At 39.7% G+C, this 22,175-nt stretch overlaps 2 protein-coding genes and 1 long non-coding RNA gene across 4 annotated transcripts; 2 read left to right on the forward strand and 1 right to left on the reverse strand.

Annotated features, from left to right (window-relative positions):
* Positions 1-1,768: 1,768 nt before the first annotated feature.
* LOC4338801 (uncharacterized) lies at positions 1,769-3,483 on the reverse strand. Its single transcript, XR_010741587.1, has 3 exons — positions 3,343-3,483; positions 2,505-2,983; positions 1,769-2,397 (listed from the first exon to the last, which is right to left on the reverse strand). It is a non-coding gene; the product is annotated as an uncharacterized lncRNA (long non-coding RNA).
* On the forward strand, positions 2,311-7,480 carry LOC4338802 (beta-hexosaminidase 3). Of its 2 annotated transcripts, none has more exons than XM_066310813.1 (15): positions 2,311-2,411; positions 2,523-2,856; positions 2,938-3,012; positions 3,216-3,251; positions 3,358-3,469; positions 4,138-4,208; positions 4,343-4,473; positions 4,774-4,839; positions 5,059-5,159; positions 5,367-5,426; positions 5,519-5,552; positions 5,908-6,006; positions 6,075-6,134; positions 6,756-7,006; positions 7,129-7,480. In XM_066310813.1, the coding sequence occupies exons 2-15, from the start codon at positions 2,530-2,532 to the stop codon at positions 7,299-7,301; spliced, it is 1,596 nt and encodes a 531-aa protein (XP_066166910.1). In that variant the 5' UTR covers positions 2,311-2,411; positions 2,523-2,529; the 3' UTR covers positions 7,302-7,480. The 2 variants fall into 2 exon arrangements, with proteins under 2 accessions (XP_066166910.1, XP_015640654.1); XM_015785168.3 differs by having other exon boundaries at positions 2,311-2,407.
* A 4,552-nt stretch (positions 7,481-12,032) lies between these two features.
* On the forward strand, positions 12,033-15,207 carry LOC9269876 (obtusifoliol 14-alpha demethylase). The gene is made up of 4 exons (XM_015782465.3): positions 12,033-12,198; positions 12,604-13,119; positions 13,569-13,909; positions 14,215-15,207. Exons 2-4 carry the CDS (start codon positions 12,616-12,618, stop codon positions 14,912-14,914), a joined length of 1,545 nt encoding a protein of 514 aa, XP_015637951.1. The 5' UTR covers positions 12,033-12,198; positions 12,604-12,615; the 3' UTR covers positions 14,915-15,207.
* Positions 15,208-22,175: the final 6,968 nt, after the last annotated feature.

The following is a 22,175-nucleotide window of genomic DNA, read 5'->3' on the forward strand; positions in this document are numbered from 1 at the left end:
GCCACCGCCGCGTCGGTCCACTCCGCCGGGGAGGGGAGAGGAGAGGAGAGGCAGTGGGAGGAGAACTCGAGCTGGAGAGGCGTGAAGTGGAAGAGATGTGGGGAGGGGGATTGGGTTTCAATGGGAACTAGGGAGAAGAGGGTGGAGGAGAGATTTTATATTAATTTCTAGATTTTGAGGTGTTTAGTGTAAAATTTGAACTTCTATATAAATTGAAAAATTATGAGGACTAAATGGAAAAACACTAGAAGCTGAAATAAAAATGTAAGACTACCACTTAAAGTAACTAGCACTATAAGAAATTAGCTTTCTGGGAGTATTGTCCCATCCTACATGGTACTTGAGAGGGTACCCTGAGTTAGCCATGCCCTAATCATATATAGCCTGGATCAGTAGCCCAAGCTCTCTCTCTTTCTCTAAAATAAGAACGGATAAGATCTAATGGTCCTGATGGACTTGATTACGACGAGCCGCAGCTGCACATGGCCGCACCGCACGCAGTCGCACGCAACATTAACTGGACAGGCTAAGCTCTGTACTGACCAAAACCGGAGATTCCAGCAGCGTTACGGAAAGGCAACTGATTGTTGCTCTTCGGGATCGCGCAAAGCCCCAGGGTTTTAATTACTGTACATCGAAAGGGTTACAGCACCCCCGATGGTAATTCCAGTTAACACGGTAAAAAAATATTTAAATATTTAACTTTTTTATTTGAAATTGTTATTGAGCTTTTATTGTACCATAAGTAAGCCCGGTCATCATGGCAACCGACGGTAGGAGAAATCTGGTAGAATCTCCTGCGGAACTAATCTAGCACGAGATGTGAAAACTACTCTCGAACAGTAGTCCTTAATTATGAGTTCAGTAGTGCCTAACATGCTGGTTACAGCAAGATCAACCTTCCAGTTTAGGATGGTCACTCAAATGCAGGTTGCACCCCCTGCCTGATTATTAATGAATTTGTTTTCTGCAGGTCTGCAGATTACACATGCGGATGATCATCCTAAGCAAATAGAAGATCAGTCTCCCATCCCTGCCATGAAACATTCTCTCACTGGCACATGGAAAAAGATTGGTCTGGTTTTATTATTTATTAAGAGTTAGGTATTCCTTCTGTCCTTTAAAAAAAGTGAATATAGAATTGGGTATGATATATTCTAAGACAACAAATCTAGACAGATATATATCCAGATTCGTAACAATAGAATATATCATATTCGGTATTCGGTATTTGGTTGGTTTTCTATGGGATCCAGGGACTAAACCAGAATGGAGTAAGCATAATCCGAGGCAGACCACGAGACCCAGCGAGTCACGAGATCAAGGACCATCACGTGTCAGTAGTCATGCACTGGACAGGGAGAAAAGGACATGTACATGTGATCTACCAAACCAATTACGCCAACAGATGCTCCCCCTTCTGTTACTGCTGCACACCGTAAATAGAGCTCCTGCCAACCAAAATCCTGAAAAAAAAGGAAAAACAAATCCAGCAACATTCATTGTTATCATTTTTTCTCTGTCCCTATAATCTATTTTTATCATTTTTCCTAATGAGACATGCACTTACACATCACCCACGTACACTACCTACACACATGTAATCTACTGGTACGCTATTTTAACACACGTTCAAAGAGACGGAAGCTCGATGCTTTAAGCACACAACTACACAAGACACAATCTTAAGTGATACTCCAACGCTCGGCATTTGTCAGTAAACTACTTTTACCTACCTGATAATGGCAGCTAGGCACACTCCCTTCCATTCCCTTAGTTCTTCTCCTCTGATCATTTCAGCAAAAAAGACTCCATTGTTAACAATATCATCACTCATCCAAAACATCCACATTTCTCTCCCCTACCCTATCCTACCAACCTAATTAACTACTACCCCGTCCCAAAATATAGCAATTTTTAGTTATGAATCTGGACATTCATAAATAAAAATCTTATATTTTAGGACGGAGAGAGTACCCTTCCTCCACATCCAAGCACAGATCTCTCCCTACACTAATACCACACCATCACATCACATGCTTGTGTTGTGGCTGCATTAGCCACCATTGTTACTGATGTTCTCTACTGCCACTGCTATCCACCTGTGCACTCCATAGTTTGGCACAATTCATAAAGGCAGCAGCAGCAGCAGCAGCAGGAGCAGGATGCACTATCATCTTCTTCTTGTTGTTTTTCTTGCAAAAGGCGGGAAGGCAGAGGCAAAAGGGCGCTAAAAGTTGCGGCCTTTTCTTGCACCCACCTAGTCGCTGGCGTGCACATTATTAAGCTCTTCCACTTCGGCACATCCCCGGATCAATCGGCAACGGCGTTTCTCTTCATCTTCTTGCTCCGGCGTGGTCTGGTCGCCGGCGTTACTGACGGCGACGGTTTTTGAAGCTGCATTCAAGTAGGTGCGAGATCCTCGTCGCAGTTAATATAATCTCTTAAAATTCTCCATGCGTTTCTTGCAGATTCTGCTACATATAGTAGGTGTGAAGCCGTACTTGCCGGGTTTCTTGCAGGGATAGGATGGCGCCAGCGATGGCTCTGAGGTTGCTGGTGGTGGTGGCGGTGGCGGCGGTGGTGTCCTGCGCCGTCGCCGCCGATGAGGGGAGCGTCGTCGAGGTGTGGCCAATGCCGGCGACGGCGAGCAAAGGCGGGCAGACGCTGCACGTCAGCAGGGAGCTCAGGATGACGGCGGAGGGGAGCAAGTACGCCGACGGGGAGGCCATCCTGAAGGACGCGTTCCAGAGGATGGTGACGCTGATAGAGCTGGACCACGTCATCAATGGCAGCTCCCAGGGCTTGCCGCTGCTCGCCGGTGTGAATGTCGTCGTGCATTTGCCCGGCGATGAGGTAAAGCCTTGTGAACTTGTGGTGTTCTCCTTTTTTCTTACCTTCTTGTGACCTGTATTTGGTTGATTTTGTCCTCTGCAGCTCAACTTCGGGGTGGATGAATCATACAATTTGTCAGTGCCTGCAACTGGAAGTCCAATTTATGCTCAAATTGAGGTTAGTGATAAAAAAAATATATGCTCTGCTAACTGTGCTGTCAACATGAAAGGTTGGCAGAATATGACATCAGATGCCGACACTTTAACTGCAGACATTCTTCCTTTGAGAATTCACGGAAAATAATGAAATCGTGTTGCTTAGTTCTAGGAATTGTGACACTTTTTTTTTTTTGCTGTCACCTCACTATGTCTTTATTGCAGGCCCAAACAGTTTTTGGAGCACTTCATGCCTTGGAGGTAACTTGGCATGGTTTATCCACTCAATGCATCTGGATGATCATAGATAAAAAAGACAACACGATCACTTTCAGACAATCTAACAGTGTACCTTCTATCGTTGCAGACGTTTAGCCAATTGTGTAACTTTGATTTCACCTCAAGGTTAATTGAACTTCAGTCTGCCCCTTGGAGCATCACGGACATGCCCAGATTTCCTTATCGAGGGCTTCTTATTGGTGAGATATATTCTAAATATTGGATTGGTTTTGTCAACAACAGTTGTATCAAGGCCTTTAGGGTATTGTAATAAATATACTTGACTGTAACAGTAGCATCCAGATAGTTAATGTTGCTCACCCCCATAAGTAAAATTGTAAAAGTAACATACTCACAATCTACTGACCATATCATAAGCCTGAAACTAGAAATGAAAGCTAGCATTGATCCATGGGAGAAATAGTACCTTGTAACCTTCCTCCGTTGAACTCCTTTATCTTGTATTTGCTCTTGTACATATTGCCGTGAATTGTCCTTTTTTTCAGAACTTCTAGCAGGGACCATCCCTATTGTTCCATTAATATAAACCCTTACAGCTATCAGAAGTTTTGAACCAAAATATATTCCATTTCTTCATAATCTCTTTTCCATTTGTTCACAAGTCTTTTTTCTTTTTTGGTGTTGTTAACCACCATCATGAATAATTCTAAGATGGATGCTCATACTTACTCCACATGTTCCATACTAGGCTTATATGAAGAATCAGTAAATATTGTGCATGTAAAAATAGCGTCTGATATCTCTTTCTTTTAAAGGATTTATCTGATACATCTACTATTGTCCTCAAATAGTTTGAGGAAAGATAATACCTGATCTTTTTTCAACTCAATGCACTGGCATCCTACAGATACTTCAAGGCATTACCTTCCTGTCCCAGTAATAAAAAGCGTAATCGATTCGATGACCTACAGCAAGTTGGTAGGTTTGATCTTTTCACAAGAAACCAGTTCTTCAATCTTGATTGATAATTCTCTCCATTGCAATGGTCCTTCTCCAGATATTCCTTTAGTTTTAGTTGCATCATATAATCTGCTTACTCTATCATCATGCAGAATGTTCTTCATTGGCATATCGTGGATGAACAGTCATTTCCTATAGAAATACCTTCATACCCAAAATTATGGAATGGTGCATACTCTTACTCAGAGAGATATACAATGGATGATGCTATCGACATTGTTCAGTGAGTTTTTCTGTCTTTCATTTTTCATGTGAAAGAGCAGAATTTAGCAAATATCACTCTAAGGTTATGGCTGGACATAAGAATTTATTTACCTTCACTATGAAGTAACAGGAGCTAAGAGCATGCAGTAAAACCACGTTAAGTAATTTATATAAATATTGCAAAGGGAACTCAGCAGAAAATAAAAAACAAAACTCTAAAACCCATTCCTTCTTTGGAGAATGATGTGATCAATTTAGAGATCAGTTAGCTATGCTGTTGGATTTAACCAAGGTAAGATAACTTATCAATAATCTGCAGGTATGCTGAACGACGAGGTGTCAATGTCTTAGCTGAGATTGATGTTCCTGGCCATGCTCTCTCATGGTAAGTATTTAATATGCCAATGCTGTTCTTCTCTAGCATATGCTCCATGACTATTCAGGTTTTACTGATGAAAACCTGAATCCTTTGTTTTTGTTGTACTCATGGTATACCTTTTAAATCCAGAAAGCACAGTGCCTTACGGATGAAGTTATTTAACTAGATATGACAGTAGGAATATCAAAAGGTTGCAAATAAATTGCGCATTTCTTTTTGTTTTAGGGGTGTTGGTTATCCGTCGTTGTGGCCATCAGCTACTTGTAAAGAACCACTTGATGTCAGCAGCGAATCTACATTCCAAGTGATTAATGGAATTCTTTCAGGTAATTCACGGTTTACCAACAGAAATCACGTTATATTTTGAGTGGTACTTTTATTACTTTGAAAGAGAAAAAAACAGCCATTTATCTTATACTTACCAACAAAAGGAAAAAAAAAAGCAGTTCAACGAACCGAATAATGAATATATTGTGAAAAACAAATTGATGATCTTGTATAATATTCACTAATAACTTTTGATGCTCTTTCAGATTTCAGCAAGGTTTTTAAGTTCAAGTTTGTCCATTTGGGAGGTGATGAGGTCAATACAAGTAAGTCTGCAAAAGTATCTCCCCTGCAGAGCAGCAGATCTCATATCATATAGTAGTTTAGTAATCTAATAATTACTCACTATGAATTTCAGGTTGCTGGACTTCCACACCACGCGTTAAAGCATGGTATGCTCTTATCTAGAACTAGTATAAAGAATAAGAGCAACAGCATACTTGATATGCACTTATTGACAATATTTTCTCTTTATTGTAGCAAAATACCCGAGCCTTGGAACAGATTAAAAAAATAAGAACTAAACATGAAAATTATATATGTTTCTGAGGCCAAAACATTTTGCAACCAAGCATCAACCCATAAATAACCATGACATATGCATTATCATCTATTTTTCTACCTGCAGAAGATCCCACCAATTGTAGATGTGTTGGTGATGGCCGACTCACCACCATCACCAGGTCCTTCTGTAGCAGGGATGATCAGTCATTTGATCTAATCTGAAGTATTTTTCCTGGTGTGCAGGTTGGCCCAACATGGTATGAAAGAATCTGATGCCTACAGATATTTTGTATTGAGAGCTCAAAAGATAGCAAAATCACATGGCTACGAAGTTATTAACTGGTATGTGACTTGGTTTTGCAGATCTAGATCTTTCAAATAGCTATTGATACACTTTCTTGTCCTTGTAGGGAAGAAACCTTTAACAACTTTGGAGACAAACTAGACCGCAGAACTGTGGTGCATAACTGGTATTTCCTAACTGCCTCTTGATTGTCATTATATAAAAAATTATCAGCATCCTTGTTAGGAAAAGAAAATAAAACAAAGTTGTATGCTCTTGCCAAATTATATTGTCATGCCTATTATAAGAAACAATGACCACATTTGCCAAATCTCAAATATAGCACATTCTCATTTGAAGAAGGCAAAGATCACCAAGCTGGAATATGTCATTAGATATTTCTAATATTGGTCCTGCGACCATATGTTATGCTTACATTGGATGGTATTTGTCAATTTATACATCATTGTGATGGCACTAAATTTCTCTTTGAACAAATTAGTTTGCATAGTTTGTTTACACGTCAGTAAATGCCCATTCATAGAGAACAACTTATGGTAGTATCTGTATTTTGCAATGTCCAACAAGTAATATAAAACTAGAGGAATGTTGTTTAAACAAGGAAATTTATTGAAGTAATGGGATTGCAAACCTTTATTAAGAAAAGGTGAAAGGATTGCAAGAAAAGTTTCAATACCATTATATAGTGCAGTTTCTTCTCCTAATTAGGAGGACCCAGCCAGAAATCATCTGTTTGTGCAGCTATTGGAAATTAACAGCTAGTATTTTTCACCACAAATTATAACAGGCTTGGAGGTGGAGTTGCAGAGAAAGTTGTTGCTGCTGGTTTGAGATGCATTGTGAGCAACCAGGATAAGTGGTACCTAGATCACTTGGAAGTTACATGGGATGGATTTTATATGAATGAACCACTGAGAAATATCAAGAACCCGGCACAGCAGAAGTTGGTTCTTGGTGGTGAGGTATGCATGTGGGCTGAACACATAGATGCGTCTGACATTCAGCAAACCATTTGGCCACGTGCTGCAGCAGCTGCAGGTATAATCAGATACATGACTTCTCACTCTTATATACTCGATTAGCTAGAATTCGTAAACTTTTATCCCAAAATAACAGAAAAGTTTTTCTTATCTCACCAAAACTCACTTGTTAATTTGAAGAGCGGTTGTGGACTCCGTTTGAGAAGCTTTCAAAGGAGTGGGAAATAGCAGCGCTCAGCGCAAGACTGGCACGCTTCAGGTGCTTGCTGAATCATAGAGGGATCGCTGCTGGACCGGTAACTGGTTATGGACGTTCCGCGCCAGCAGAGCCAAGCTCCTGTATAAAGCAGTAGGATATCCAAAGCAGATAAATATTATTATTATTATTATTCATATTGGACTGAAAATCATTTCAGACACCCATTTAACCGCTGTAAGCAGAAGCAGTCAAAGGAAAAGGCTGGGGCCAATGTAACTGAACTCTGAGTTACAAGAGAGTGTTTCAATAATATTGCATTCTCATTTTCATGTAGTAATTGTATCCCTGTGAGATATGCTATCCTGTTTTACCCTTGGTGTAGAATTGGCATGTGCAAAGATTTTGTCCCATTCCATAAACAAAACCAAACATGTTAGCAACTTAGCATACTGTTGCAGTTCAGATACTGATAATTTCTCCTGCACATGAATATACCTATCTGTTACTTCAGAATTTAAGAGTAAACTCTTGGAATTGGTAACCAATGGTCTTGTATTCCACTATGGGTGCTGTAATTCTATTAGAATTGCTAGCTAAAAAATCTACATGGTTTAACGCTAATCAATAATAAATATCCCATATCTTATGTTCTATTTTCATCCATTTTTATTTTTACCTTTTTCTTTAACAAAGTTATGGCTACCTGTCTTACAATAGAGACCAGAGATATAATCCATTTTCATTATCCAAAAAAAACTCAAGAGTAAACATTCAGAATATGTTCAGGGAGAGGACTGCAAGGAGCAAACCTACAAAAGCTACTCCTAAATCAGAGATGTGGGAAAACCGATGAAGAAGTGAAGGCTAATGAGGAGGCTTAAAACGAGAGATAAACCTGCTGGTCTGGAACACTGCTAGCTGGCGGAGGTACGAGGCTGGCCTCTCCACGGTGGCCGCCGGCGATGCCTCCACCACGCCGCCAGCGGCCAGCCGGCTCACGCATTTGCGCCCGTGTAGCATACCTGCGGAGACAGGCGAGGAAGATAGAGCGCGGAATCAGTTACATGACCACCTAGGTGGCCGGCGAGATCGGCGGCGACGGCGAGGTCGGGCGGCGGCGGGAAGGCGTCGACGGCGGCAAGGGGTTTTTGCCGTGATTAGTATGGGGAGGGGCTTAAACGGTAAATACAGGTTAAAGCAGGGGCTCTTCCGTAAAATTATAGCTCGATCCGCATCACGAGATGTTATGATCCGACGGTCCATGTGGACCCGTAGACCCAACCTGGGCCGCACAAGTACGGGTTTGGGTAGGCCTTAGCCCACAGAGGTTTTTGGGCCGCCGAATTCGTACCCACAAAGGCCACAATAAGGAGCAGGGCCCAGTTTGTGGGCCACCATGCGCGCCCACAAGCATAATCTCCATCAAAAATCGGATTAGCCCTGTTTCTTTCAACTTGGATTATTATAATATAAGATTATTGAGTCAGATTACTATAAACTAGATTGTTATAATCTGTAGTAGAATAAGCGGTTAGTTGTTTCTTTCGCGGTTAGTTATTTCTTTCCTAGATTATTAGAGCCTAGATTATTGGGTTTGCAAGTCTAAATAGGGAGTGGGGTGGCATGGTGGGTAATTTTTCACCCAATAATCTAGAAAAAGCTCACCTAAATAAGCTTATCAGATTATAATAAGTTGGGCTACAGATTATAATAAGCTACTTCAATAAGTTGTCTGTTTCTTTCAGCTTACTCCCAATAATCTGGATTATAATAATCCCAAACTAAAAGAAACATGCCTTACAGGACGACCAATGTATGTTATGTCAGGTCGAGATCGATAATTCGATTTTCCATCTCCATCAATTGAAGCATCACCATGTGTATGTGACGTAAAATCAAAGCAGAAGATAACGTCAGAAGGTAACTGAACTGTAATCTCTAAATTCACTCATACGTCCAGATCTTAGACGCCACCATTACAATCAGAGCTGATCCAACGCTAAAGATACCCACCATTACGGAACTTCCAATACGACACGTCTTTAAGGCCATCCCCAACTCATCTAGTAGTTTCCATACTTGTCATTTCATATAGATATCATGTGTAGAAACTATGTTTTTAATGGATGGTGTCTTCAAATTAAATTCTCATCCAATCCCCTCTCTTCTCTCTCCTTTTATCCACCTATCCCCTTAATTTTATTCTTGGTTCTTGTGTAGAAATGGTTTCTTGCATGAGAAATTGTTTCTTCATCTTTTTACCTCTCTCATCATTAACTCTCTTGCCACATAGAATTTTTTTTTATGTGTCAATGTATTTAGTGCTATGGAAACTATATGACATGGAGGGTTGGGATGGCCTAAGAAGATCACATCTACAATATCGTCATCAATACTCCAAACATCCGTACCAGGTTTTGACCCGGAGACTATCCCAAGGCACGAAGGAGAGGGATGAGGCGTCAGTGACATCGCATCTAGGAAGGTGTATGGCGTCGACAAGCATCGCCGATGTCGGCGTTTGTAGCGTTGATAGCCCTGGCCCCAGATTTGCGGTGATTTGAACTCGACCTTCTCCTTAGCATCGAATGGCATCTGCGGCAGACAATAAATATTTGATGTTCAGAGACCGAGCGCTTGCTCAGGTGGCAAGCGTCGCTGGTGGGCACGCAGCCCGCGAGCGTTCAAACCCCAGGTTCGACACTCGTGCTCGCCCGGGGGGATTTTCCCCTCTTTCCCCGGGACTGACTTCGGTTGGTCCTGGCTAGGTAATAGGGTACACACACGCGTGCGCGTTCAGTGGGATTGCACGTTTCCCGTGCACTGAGGTCTAGTGCCTCCAATTTCATTCCTAGCGTGTGTTAGGGACGCGTAAAAGGTGATAAAAACTTTTAAAACTTTGATCATCAATAATTCTCAAATACTTACTTGAAATGCTATATATAACTTTTTCCATGAAAAGCACTATCATACCATCTTAAAGTTATTAGATTTTATAAAATTGTAATTTATACATTTATTCTAAATATACAGAAATTAATAATCAAATTCCCAAAATTGTATCAAATATTGTCTAGAACATCAAATATTTGTTTTGATTAGAATAGAATGACAAATATTTATCACTGCTAGGAGTACCATACTTTTTCATAAGACATGTTGTGTGTAGTCATAAGACATGATAGGAGTATATTATAATGAATATGTACTTTTGTAATAGTTTGATATAGTTTCACAAAATTTTGTCAAAAAGTAATAGTGACCATAACTAATCCATTAGCAGGACACGTTGACTTCTTGGCGTCTCGATCTGGTTTCCGTATTTTCCGCATCTACCGCACACTAATCAATCACGCAAGAATATTATAGGAGGTGGTGGCTTTTATACGACCATTTCCAATGTGGTGCACACCTGCACGGCTACACCCAAGGCAGCCAGCAGGTTATAGTTGGAGACCTTGTTTTGCAGCACGGTTGCAAACGCTGCCTGTATATGATTAGAAAAAGACAATTGTCAATTCTGAAAATCGGTAAGAGAAAAATGTAGCGCACAAGACCGAAATTAGACGGATGCAGGATTACAAAGAGAAAAACCTAATCGGACATAAGACTTTCTAACATTGCGCATATATATATATATATATATATATATATATATATATATATATATATATAGATCTAGACACTATGTGAATATGGATAATGCTAGAAAGTTTTATAACCTGAAACGAAGGTAATAAGACCCTAATTCTGTTTGGGGATTGTATCCACGGGAATTGTATTGATCTGATGATCTAATCGTGACTTATCTCGCCATTTGTCTTTGGAGGGCTTCCTGCCAATCTTATATAGGTTGGGGGGCAGGATTACAAAGAGGAAAACCTAATCGGACTTGACATCAGTTTTCCAATCTATCACATGATAATACTCGATCGATATTATAGGTCCTGTCATATAACACAAGGCAACATTACGATCAAGTCATACTCTTCTATTACATATACTCTTCTATTACATAGTACATGGATCTGACATACCTCCTATATCTAGTCGAACATGAAGGCCGTGTGAATACCCGGTACCCATATTTTCCACGGTAATGATCAAATATGCGCATTACATATATATCAAATATGTTGTTGATTTCTATGCAACTTTTGAAACTCCAACCATAAAAGAATTCTAAAATACTTAATTTGAAAACTTAAAATTGGTATGCATATTCTTGTCTTGAATTACTTTCGTAACCTCATAAACTTATTGTATATAAAAAGTATGGTCGTCAGAGTTACATCCCCGAAGACCGAAAAAATAGCAAACGACATATTTGTGACATGAGCAGCGAGGCTATACCCACCTAAATTGTCCATATTGGCATATTTTCTAATTCAATCAGTTGGACATATATATTTTGATTATCCTTCGGCGACTAGCTAACTCTAAATGGAACTGGTTCTGTTTTTTCACCTAAGCGTATGTCTACTCTCTTGTTTGTTATCTCAAATACTATTTAAATAGTTATAAAAAATCTTTAAAAAAGGGACAATATTGGTACATTATTTATCTATCATCTTGCAAAAAATCAACTTCAAATTTGATAAGAAAACAAATTACACCCTGAGTAGTATAAGTACTATTCAGTCAGATTTGATTTTTTTTTCAACTTGTTGAGGTCAAATTTAAACTTGTATGTTAGTGTAGTGATATCTCACATAATTATCTACGTTATCAAATTTTTCCAGAAGTTTCATAACCATAAACAAAACATGATTTCCCAATTCTAAATTGATCAATAGTCAATCATACAATGTACTACACAGTAGCAGGTTAGCAGCCTGTATTATTTATGTGGGCATGTGTCACGCAAGCTAATACTTATACTAGTAGGCTATTACAAGAGATTGACAATTCACTTCATCTTTGATTAGATGCTTCCTGAAGGTGCTGTTTCCATCACTGCAGATTATATAGTTCAGAGGAGGCTATTTCTGCTAGCTTACATGAAGACCACAGTTCTGCCAGGTTGAAGAATAGCTTTGTATTCAGTTCAGGTATGCTCTGTTCTCAATTTCGCTAATTAGATGACCCGATTCTTTGGTTATTAGCTGTCGAACTTTATACTGGAGTGTTCATCATTCTGCATCCATTAAGCCGTGGATTTTGGTCAGATTACACCTAGTTTTCGATTTGAATGCAGCATGGTTTTTATCCCATGAATTATTTACAAGATGAACAGAAATTTGTCATATGGATTAGATTCTCATTTTCTTCTGCGAAAAGAGCCAATTGATGCTCTCTCTCTCTCTCTTTCTTGTGCCTGCTTACTAAGCTTCCCATCATCGCACATGCACAATTGGTTGGAAACTACACTTAAATCCAAGATGAGAGTTCAGAGTCATTTTCATCTTCTTGTCGCATTTCCAGGCTACTTAATTGTCTCCATGTTTTACCTTCAGGCTACAACAAACATGGAGTTAACTAGTAGCAGTGCCATGTGGCTTGCCATGGCCATTCTTGCCATCACTGCAGCTCTCACCAAGATTGCATTAGGAGGAGGAAGAAGAAGATGCCTATCTGAATCCTCTGATCTTACCTGCAAAACGCCACCTCCTCCACCCGTTGTGAATTGCATCGCTCTCCTAGGGCTCCTGCCTGCTCTCTTCAGAGGCGATGTGCCAGCCACGATGCAGCAGCTGTACGCGAAGTTTGGCAGCGTGTTCACCGTAAGCGTGGCCGGATTGCTGAAGGCGACGTTCTTGGTCGGACCGGAGGTCTCGGCTCATTTCTTCCAAGGGTTGGAATCGGAGGTCAGCCATGGCGACCTGTTCGAGTTCACGGTGCCTATGTTCGGCAAAGAGGTCGGCCATGGCGTAGACAACGCCACCCGGATCGAGCAGGGTCGATTCTTTGCTGAGGCACTGAAGCCGGTCAGGTTGAGGATCCATGTTGATCCCATGGTTCAAGAGGTTGAGGTAAGCAACAGTGTAATTGTAATTAGCAAGTGTTATGATTATGTTTGCCTCCAAATTTAAGATAAATCTGATCTATTGTGTTACTTTCGTATGCCCAAAATCTATTATATTCCAAAGTTGGTCAAAGTCAGGTTGGGTTAGTTGCACGGATTCTAGAACGACACTTACTTGTGAGTTAGTTGGAGGTGTAAGTTTCTAATTTTATAAGATCTGAAGATTAGCTTACACATGATCACTTTAATTATAATGCGGAGTTGGAGAGTTCTGCCAAATAGGTCTTAAGTGATTTTTTTTATGCGCGGTAACTCCGACCCCGACAGTTTGGGAAACCTGACTACAGTTGGATGACACTTTTGAGATGATTAATTAGATCAAGATTTGTACATACGGCACCCAGTCATTACAAGCTTCAGTAACTTACAATTTGGCATCACCTACATGTTCTGCAGGACTACTTTGCGAAATGGGGGCAACACGGCACGGTCGATCTGAAACATGAACTGGAGCAACTACTACTGTTGATCTCAGGCCGATGCCTCCTCGGCAAGGAGGTGATGGGGACGAAGTTCGACGAGGTCTGCAACCTGTTCCGCGATATCGAGGGTGGCGTGAACCTGATGAGCGTCTTCTTCCCCTACACCCCACTCATCCCTTCCAACCGCCGCCGCGACATGGCGCGCGAGAGACTCCACGCCATCTTCTCCGACATCGTGAGATCCCGCAAGCAGCAGCAGGGAGATCAGGAGGAGGTCAATGACAAGGACGTGCTCCAGAGCTTTATCGATTCCAGGTCAGGGTTTTAAATCTCCCTCTATAACTACCACTATCTCTCGCTATAGCTGTTTGAGAAGGGTTCTATCTATTTGCTCTCATGTACTCCCTCCGGTTTATATTATAAGACTTTCTAGCATTGTCATGTCTAGATTCATTAATATATATATGAATATGGGCAATGCTAGAAAGTCTTATAATATGAAATGGAGGAAGTACAAATTAGCCGCTATAGCTCCATTTAGCCTACTATAGTTGCCGCTATAGCTGTTTGAGAAACTAACTGCTAAATGCCTTAAACCACTATTTAAAACATTGTTCCAGGTACAAGGCCGATGGTCGCGCCACGACAGAGGCGGAGGTCGCTGGCCTCATCACCGGCGTTCTCTTCGCCGCGAAGCACACGAGCACCCATACCAGCGTCTGGACCGGCGCTCGCCTGCTCACCCACGAGAAGTTCCTGGCCGCGGCCGTCGACGAGCAGGATCAGATCGTCAGAAAACACGGCATCATCAATGGCAGAATCGTCACAGATCACTATGGTTTCCTGATGGAGATGCACATGCTGCACATCTGCATCAAGGAGACGCTCCGGCTGCACCCTCCGGCGCCGATGATCGTCAGGACAGCCCTCAGGCAGTTCACCGTCCGGACGAGAGAAGGCCATGAATACTGTGTCCCGGCAGGGCACACCATGGCTAGCCCTATAGTGATCAGCAACCGTGTGCCTTACATCTACAAGGATGCTCACCTGTATGATCCAGACAGGTTTGGTCCTAGAAGAGAGGAGGACAAGGTCGGCGGGAAATTCTCTTACACATCTTTCGGCGGTGGAAGGAACAGCTGCGTCGGCGAGAACTATGCTTACATGCAGATTAAGGCGATCTGGAGCCATTTGCTGAGAAACTTTGAGCTCAAATTGTTGTCTCCATTTCCTAAGACGGACTGGAGTAAGCTTGTGCCTGAGCCCCAAGGGAAAGTGATGGTAAGTTACAAGAGAAGGCAATTGCTTCCTACCTCTTAACCGATAAGGTGAAGTTATGTACTTACTAGATACGGTGAAGTTATGTACTATTAATATATATAGAAAGTATAGATATGTGCCAATATGTATGTTAGGAAAAGAAAAGGAAATATAACTCAGAGGAGCTGGCTAGATATACTCTTCTAAAAGAAGGCAATGGTGGTGGTAGTGAATCTGCTAGACTGCCACACCACCAAGTCTATGTTATATTTTCTTACCATCTAATCCTTATGTACTTTTATATTACAAGATAGTCATTCTACACATTGTGGCTATCTATTTCATCCCTAAAATCAAGTTTATCTACAGGGACGAGTGCATGCATATAATTCAAATTAATTCATAGCAAAGCACAGACATTTAAATTTCAAAGAAACACACTGAGTTCGTGTTTCGAACCAAGGGAAGCGGCCTGAACCAAACATGTGGACAAAAGCAGTCGGCATGTCTGCATTTGCGATTGTAAATTGTACATGTGGAGAAAAAAAAAGCGTGGATGAGGAAAGGGGAGTGCCCAAGCTTCTGTACAAAGCAGTAGATTATTGAAAGCAGTTAAATATTAAAGAACTTTTACGGTACAATATACTACCAGTATATACTAGCAGTATATAGAAGGGTATGTTAAGAATTTGATAGAAAATAAAACAACACTTTAGTAATTTTTGTTTTAGATTGAATCTAATTAGGAGTACCCGGTTCTGGATCTTATCATGCGCTAGGGGAGGAGCATCCTGAGCGCTATTTGATGACGAAGCACGTGACGATAGCACGATTTGATGATAGAATAACAAAGAAAAGACAAAATTACCCTTTCAAACTTTATACTGTAATCTAATTAACTAAAAAAACCAAATCAATCTACACTGTTAGATCATATATACTAGCAGTATATTGTACTGTAAAAGTCCTCAAATATTATTCATATTGGACCGAGAATCATTTCAGACATCCATTTAACTGCTGTGAGGAGCAGTCAAAGGAAAAGGCTGTGATCAATGTAACTCAGCAATTCTCTGTTCAAAGAAAGTGTTTCAACAACATTTATTGTCATTTTCATGTGGTAGTTTTATCCTTTATGAGATTTGTTTCCTGTGTTTTAGTCTTGGCACAAGAGTCATGTGTAAGATTTGGGGCATGCTTGATTCAGCTTAATAATTAGAGTGAGCTACTATCTCAATTTTTTTTAGCACACTATTAGTTTCCCGAGCTGTTAAACAGTGCTTTCTTTTTTAAAGTAAAAAAATACTTACAAAATAAATCCATTTTCAATTTTATAATAATTAATACTCAATTCATTATTCATCGTTTGGACAACGTATTAATTAATGGTCGGAATTCATGGAGGATCTGCTTGAATGAAGGTTGTGCTGGCCGTGATGTTCATCTCCGGTTATCTAGTAGCGACCGCGTTAGTCTTCATCCTTGTCTCCAACGATGGTTCTTCAAGGTATGGCTGAAGTTTTCACAATTGGTCAAGGCTTCCTCAACCTCCAATCTAGGGAGGCCCCTTTCGGGTTTGTGCCTGGGCATCATCTTCTACAGCCATCCTCGGTTCCGTCGTCCACATCATAGCTGCGTTTATCGATCAGACTACCTGTGCAGCTAAAGTAATACTAGGCAATAAGACATCTATGGTGACTTCGTCAATCTCAAGATATGACGGTCCAGTCTCTTGGAGATACTCATAGCGCTAGGATGTGGGTAGAGGTGGTAATGAGTCAAGACCAATGAGTTTTTTCATAACCAACCTATCCATCAAATATTCTTAGGCTAAAAATATATAGAAATTAAGTCCATCACATATTAAACCCAGCCCTCATAGACTAAAATTAGGCCCATTACCACCTGTAGGTGTGTGGTCCTAAAGGTAAATGTGTACGTGTGTTTGTGCTTACCTATATTTTGTACCGTGTTTCTAACAAAAATGTGTAACCTTTAAAACAAGATTTGATCAAACTCAAAATGCTCACATAAGAAACAAGAATGCATAAAAATTGCCTTGAAAAAATATTGCAATATAATAATACCTCAGATTTTATAAACTTATTTTAAATATAAAATTGTCGGTTCACAAAGTTTTATGTTAAACAAAAAAATTTATGACCGGTGAGAATTTTTTCTTTAATTTGTCGTAAGATCCACCTCGATAGTTCTTTGTCGAAAAGACTAACGGGCGATCGATCGCCCCTAGCGATCACCTTCCTTCCTCCACGCGGTTTCCTTTTTTACACCGCATTACTTTCCTATTTTAGTAAATTTATGCACCTAAAGTTTGTACACCTCAAGTTTACACATCTAAAGTTTAGAGACCCAAAATTTATAAATCAAAAGTTTATATATCCGATTAAAATTTAAATTTGAATTTAAATATTTTTTATATATAGTATTTCTATACATCTAAAGTTTATACACCTAAAGTTTATAGACTTAGAGTTTATAAGTTAAAAGTTTACATACCCGTTTCAAATTTGAATTTGAATTCAAATATTAGTTTATAGACTCAAAGTTTATAAGTCAAAAGTTTACATATCCATTTCAAATTTGAATTTGAATTCAAATATTTTATGTATATAGTATTTCTATACATAAAATTTTCCAACTTTATTTTTTCTATTTTTTAAAAATTTATGGTGTAGTAGGAAGAGAAGAAGGGGGGGAGGAAGGGGGATAGGAGCGTATAGGGGGATGGGGGTGATCACTATGGGCGATCACCCGCCCATTAGCCACACCCGTTCTTTGTGGTCATAAATGAGTACCAAATACGGTAATGTAGATTTTCACCAACTAGGGATGGATGTTCACAAATAGACTTCAATAATTGTTTTCTTCTTGTGTGTTGGCTTTATTATTTCAGTTCTTATTGTTGTCTAAGTGTTTGCTCTATTTGAGAGAATTTTATAATAAGTGATTGTAGCTTCTTTTAAGCAATGGCCAGAATTTTTATTCCATTATATTAAAAAAAATAAATGAGCACCAAATACACTCTAGGAAAAAACGGTGATCATAACGAATCCATACAGGGCACGTTGACTACCTTAGCGTCCCGATCTGGTTTTCCCGTATTTCTAAATATATCTTACACCAATCAGACTGAAAGGCACCGATAGCAGCTACCGATTAGAAAAGCCTTTCCGTGCGGAATGCAGCAAAATTAAACGTTGTACCACATCCGTTCTCAAGTATTTATTATAGGATTTGTACAAAATATATAAGTATTTCAGACACTGATCTCAATGCACGAAAATTCAAGCATTTTCAGGCAATCAGATACATAGGACTGGAATCCAACGATTTAGAATTTAGCTAACAAAATAAGTGAAACAAATCATTTCCCTTAACCTTAATCTTGCTTAAATAAACTAGAAAGTACTCCCTCCGTACTCATAAAGGAAGTTGTTTAGGACATCGACACGGTCTCTAAAACACAACTTTTAACTTCTTGTTTCTATAAAAATATTTATTGAAAAGTGATATATGTATATTTTTATGAAAGTATTTTTCAAAACAAATCTATTCATATAATTTTTACATTTTCAAACTCAACAACTTGAGAGTTATTCATGATTTATATTCCCAAGGTTTGACTTAAACATTGTCCTAAACGACTTCCTTTATGAGTACGGAGGGAGTATGTAAACAATTAAATATGAGATGCATGATTATGATCGGTTGAAATGAATAAATAGATGAAAAAAGAACTACTATGACAAATTTTAAATGTTATAAGTTGCTACCACCTATATCACAAAATATAACATATTTTGTCCATAAAGTCAAATGCACAAAATCCCTTACATTTTATGAAAGAAAAATAACATATTTTAAGATAGAGGGAGTATTTAGATTTTTTTTATCAAACTTTTAGAACTCTAACCATCAATGAATTCTAAATACTTAGATTAATTTTTTTTAAAAAATATGTGTATATTTATCTTTAAAAAATCCATTCATAATCTCTTAAAATAATTAATTAGTTTTTATAAACTTATTCCGATAAAAGTTCACGATCAAAGTCACACCTGAGAATTAAAGGAGTGAAGTGTATGAGCGGTCCAGCCGGTCACAGGCGTATCATCTACGTCCCTAAACGTTCAAAATATATTTTCGGGTCTCTAAACTTTGTCTTGAGTTCCATGCAAATCCAAACGGGCAAAAACTCCCTTCTTCGCTAATGTGGAATATCACGAAAATGCTTTGCATCTACCGTCTGATGGAGCAAAAAATATCGGACGGAACAGAAACGAAAGGTGGGGCCCACTATTGATTCGACCCGTCATTCCCACAACCTTATCCTCTCATTTCTCGTAACCATCAGAGAGAGAGAGAGAGAGAGACACCGGAGCATGTCGCCAGCGACCACCGAGACGGGAAGAGGGAGGAGGTCGCCGGCGACATGCTGGTGGTGGCGGGCAGCGCGACGCTAAGAGGGAGGAGGACGCCGCCGACCATGCTGGCGGTGGTGGGGCAACGCGAAGCGGTGAGGGGGGAGGATGCCGACGACCTTGCTGGTGACTATGGATCAGGCTGACGCGAAAGGGAGGACAAGATGAGGCGCTAGACCTTTGCCACCGGCAAAGCAGCTGTGAGCTCACGACGCGAAGGTGGCGTTGGACCGGATGCCGATATGACTGGCCCTGGTGAGGTCGCCCTCCTGATATCGTTGTTTGCCCTTGTTGTCATCTACACCTTCACCTCACCTCGCTTGTCTCCCTATGTCGTTCGCTTTATTTCGGTGACCGGAATAGAAGAAGACAAAGGTGGGCTTTGTTGCGAATTTTAGTGATGTTGTAGCTTATTTGTATTTTTGTTGCACTCTGATCTAGACCTTAGGTCATGTTCTTTTCTCCAACAAGAGTTGGATGAATATTAAGATTTTTGTGGCACGTTTTTCAAACTGTTAAACGCGATACATTTCGTGCGAAAACTTTCTATATCAAAGTTGCTCTAAAATATCATATTAATCTATTTTTTAAGTTTGTAATAATTAAAACTCAATCAATCTTACGTTAATATCACCTCGTTTTGCGTAAAAAACTCAATCTTCATATTCATTTTTATCTTCAGGAGAAAAGAACACCACCTTTGTTTCATTCTATTTTGATTCAATGTTGCACACATTGGTTTTTTGTGTTGCAATCAGTATGTTCCACTATTGATTTGGTTGAAACAATTTTGCTCAAGAATTGAAACAATTTTGCACAAGCACTGAAACATTTTTTCTCTGCTAGTGAAACATCTGGAACATTTTCATTAAAGCAATTTTTATCAAGAGATGAAACATGTGAAACATCCCTCAACAATATGGTGCAACACCGTCCGACGATTTGCACACGTAGCCGCCTCCGGAATATCACAGTGATGCATTTGTGTGAGCGGGACTCACTTGTCAGTCACATAGGAAAAATAAAAATAAAAATATCTATTCTCCTCTGCTGGAGCCATCGTTGGTCCGCTACCAGTTATTCGCCTGGGCTAGCTGCGCCGGCCCCTACCAACGACTCGCCGGCCGCCGTAGAGCATGGACTGGAGGGCGTCGTCCCCGTCGTCAACGATAACAAGGCTCGTATGGTACAAACTCCGGCAAGTATGAACTAGTCAAATCTTGCATGCGTCAAACTTCTGCAGACCAGTGATTGTAATTTTGGTTCGAAATTTCCAAAATTACTGACCCCCGCCAAGTGATTATCTCAGCCAAAATTTTCAGTTTTTCTCTTTTTTTTGAATTTGGTTAAAATTTGTCAAATTCAATTAAATTATGTTAAAATTTCAAAAATATTCGGTCCAATAAGTACCAAAAATACTGAAAATTTGGTAGAACCGAAATGGCCGAAATCAAAATTGAAAACCCTGCTCCAGACTCTTGCTCGAGCTTGTAGGAAAAAAGAAAAGAAAGCGAAAAAAGGATAGAAGGAGAAGAGAGAAAAACAAAAAAGAATCAAAGTGGGTACTACCTACCACATCAGTACACAAAATGGGTTTAAACCCATTTGAACCTTAGGGCACCCAGAACGAGTTCGAGAATCAAAAATACATTTTGAAAGTTTGAGACCTAAGTAATACACACATGCAAGGATCGCGCGCCGATACACTTCATTCTTAAAAAAAATTCAAACGATACTGCAGCTTGTTTTATTTATGTAAACATGTTTTTGGCAAGCGAATAGTTTGGTTCTTCGTCGGGGACTAAGATAACAGATCTGAATCATCAATACTAGCAGCATGTTTAATTTTTTATTTTTTTAAAAAATTCGAGCTATTGTAGCCTGTTTTATTTAGGCGATCGCGTGGCACATGCAAGCTAATAGTTTGGTTGCTGTTGACTTAGGTTGATGCATACATCCTGGAAACTTTTCTTTTCTTTCTTTTAGGATATGCATCCTGGAAACTGGAGGGGCAGTATATATAGTTGAGAGGAGGCTATTTCTGCTTACACATATGCAGTGTACAGTTCTGCGAGGAGAAGAATGACTTTGTATTCAGGTATGCTCTATTCTTAATTGAGCTAACTAGAGGAGCTAATTCATTGGTTAATAGCTTTACTAATGGTTACTGAAATATATATTTGAGTGATCTCTACCTGCATCCGTTGTTCCATTGATCGTGAGAATTAGGTAACATCAGTTTTGTGTTCCTTTTGAATGTGTGAGTATGCAGCATGGATTTCTATCCCATGAATTCGTTGGCAAGATGAACTGAAATGTAGCATAATGCATAGATATGGGTTAGAATATTTTTTCCCCGTGGAAGAACCAATTGTTGCTTTTTTTGGGCACAGCTCTTGTGCCTTATTAGCACAGGCAAGAGATATGAACCATTTCTATTATTTCAAAAAAGTGAAAGCAAAGATTAACTTAATGGATTGACTTAATGTGATAGTAGATTGATACCAAAGCATAAATATATATAGGCACAACATTCTTATCCATGCAAAGGACTTTACATCCTTATCCGTACAACCGACTTAAAAAACAGAATTGGAACGAGATAGATATGAATAAAGGATGAAATCATAAGTCTAACACATGAGTAAATATAAATATAGACGTTGCACCTTCCTTATTCATATAACCTGTTTGTAGGCTATAGAAAGGTAGGGAGGATAGACCGCGGATCCATAAGACAAGAATAAAGTGTGAAATTATCGGTCTAACAAAAAATTTGTGTATGGTTAAGCCTCCCATCCTCGCCATTCACAATGTTAGAAGCTACTATATAAAAAGTGTTTATTGCTAACCATGCGTGCCCCAGAAATAGAGTCTTA

This window comes from Oryza sativa, chromosome 5 (assembly GCF_034140825.1).
Source record: "Oryza sativa Japonica Group chromosome 5, ASM3414082v1".
NCBI lineage: Eukaryota > Viridiplantae > Streptophyta > Magnoliopsida > Poales > Poaceae > Oryza > Oryza sativa.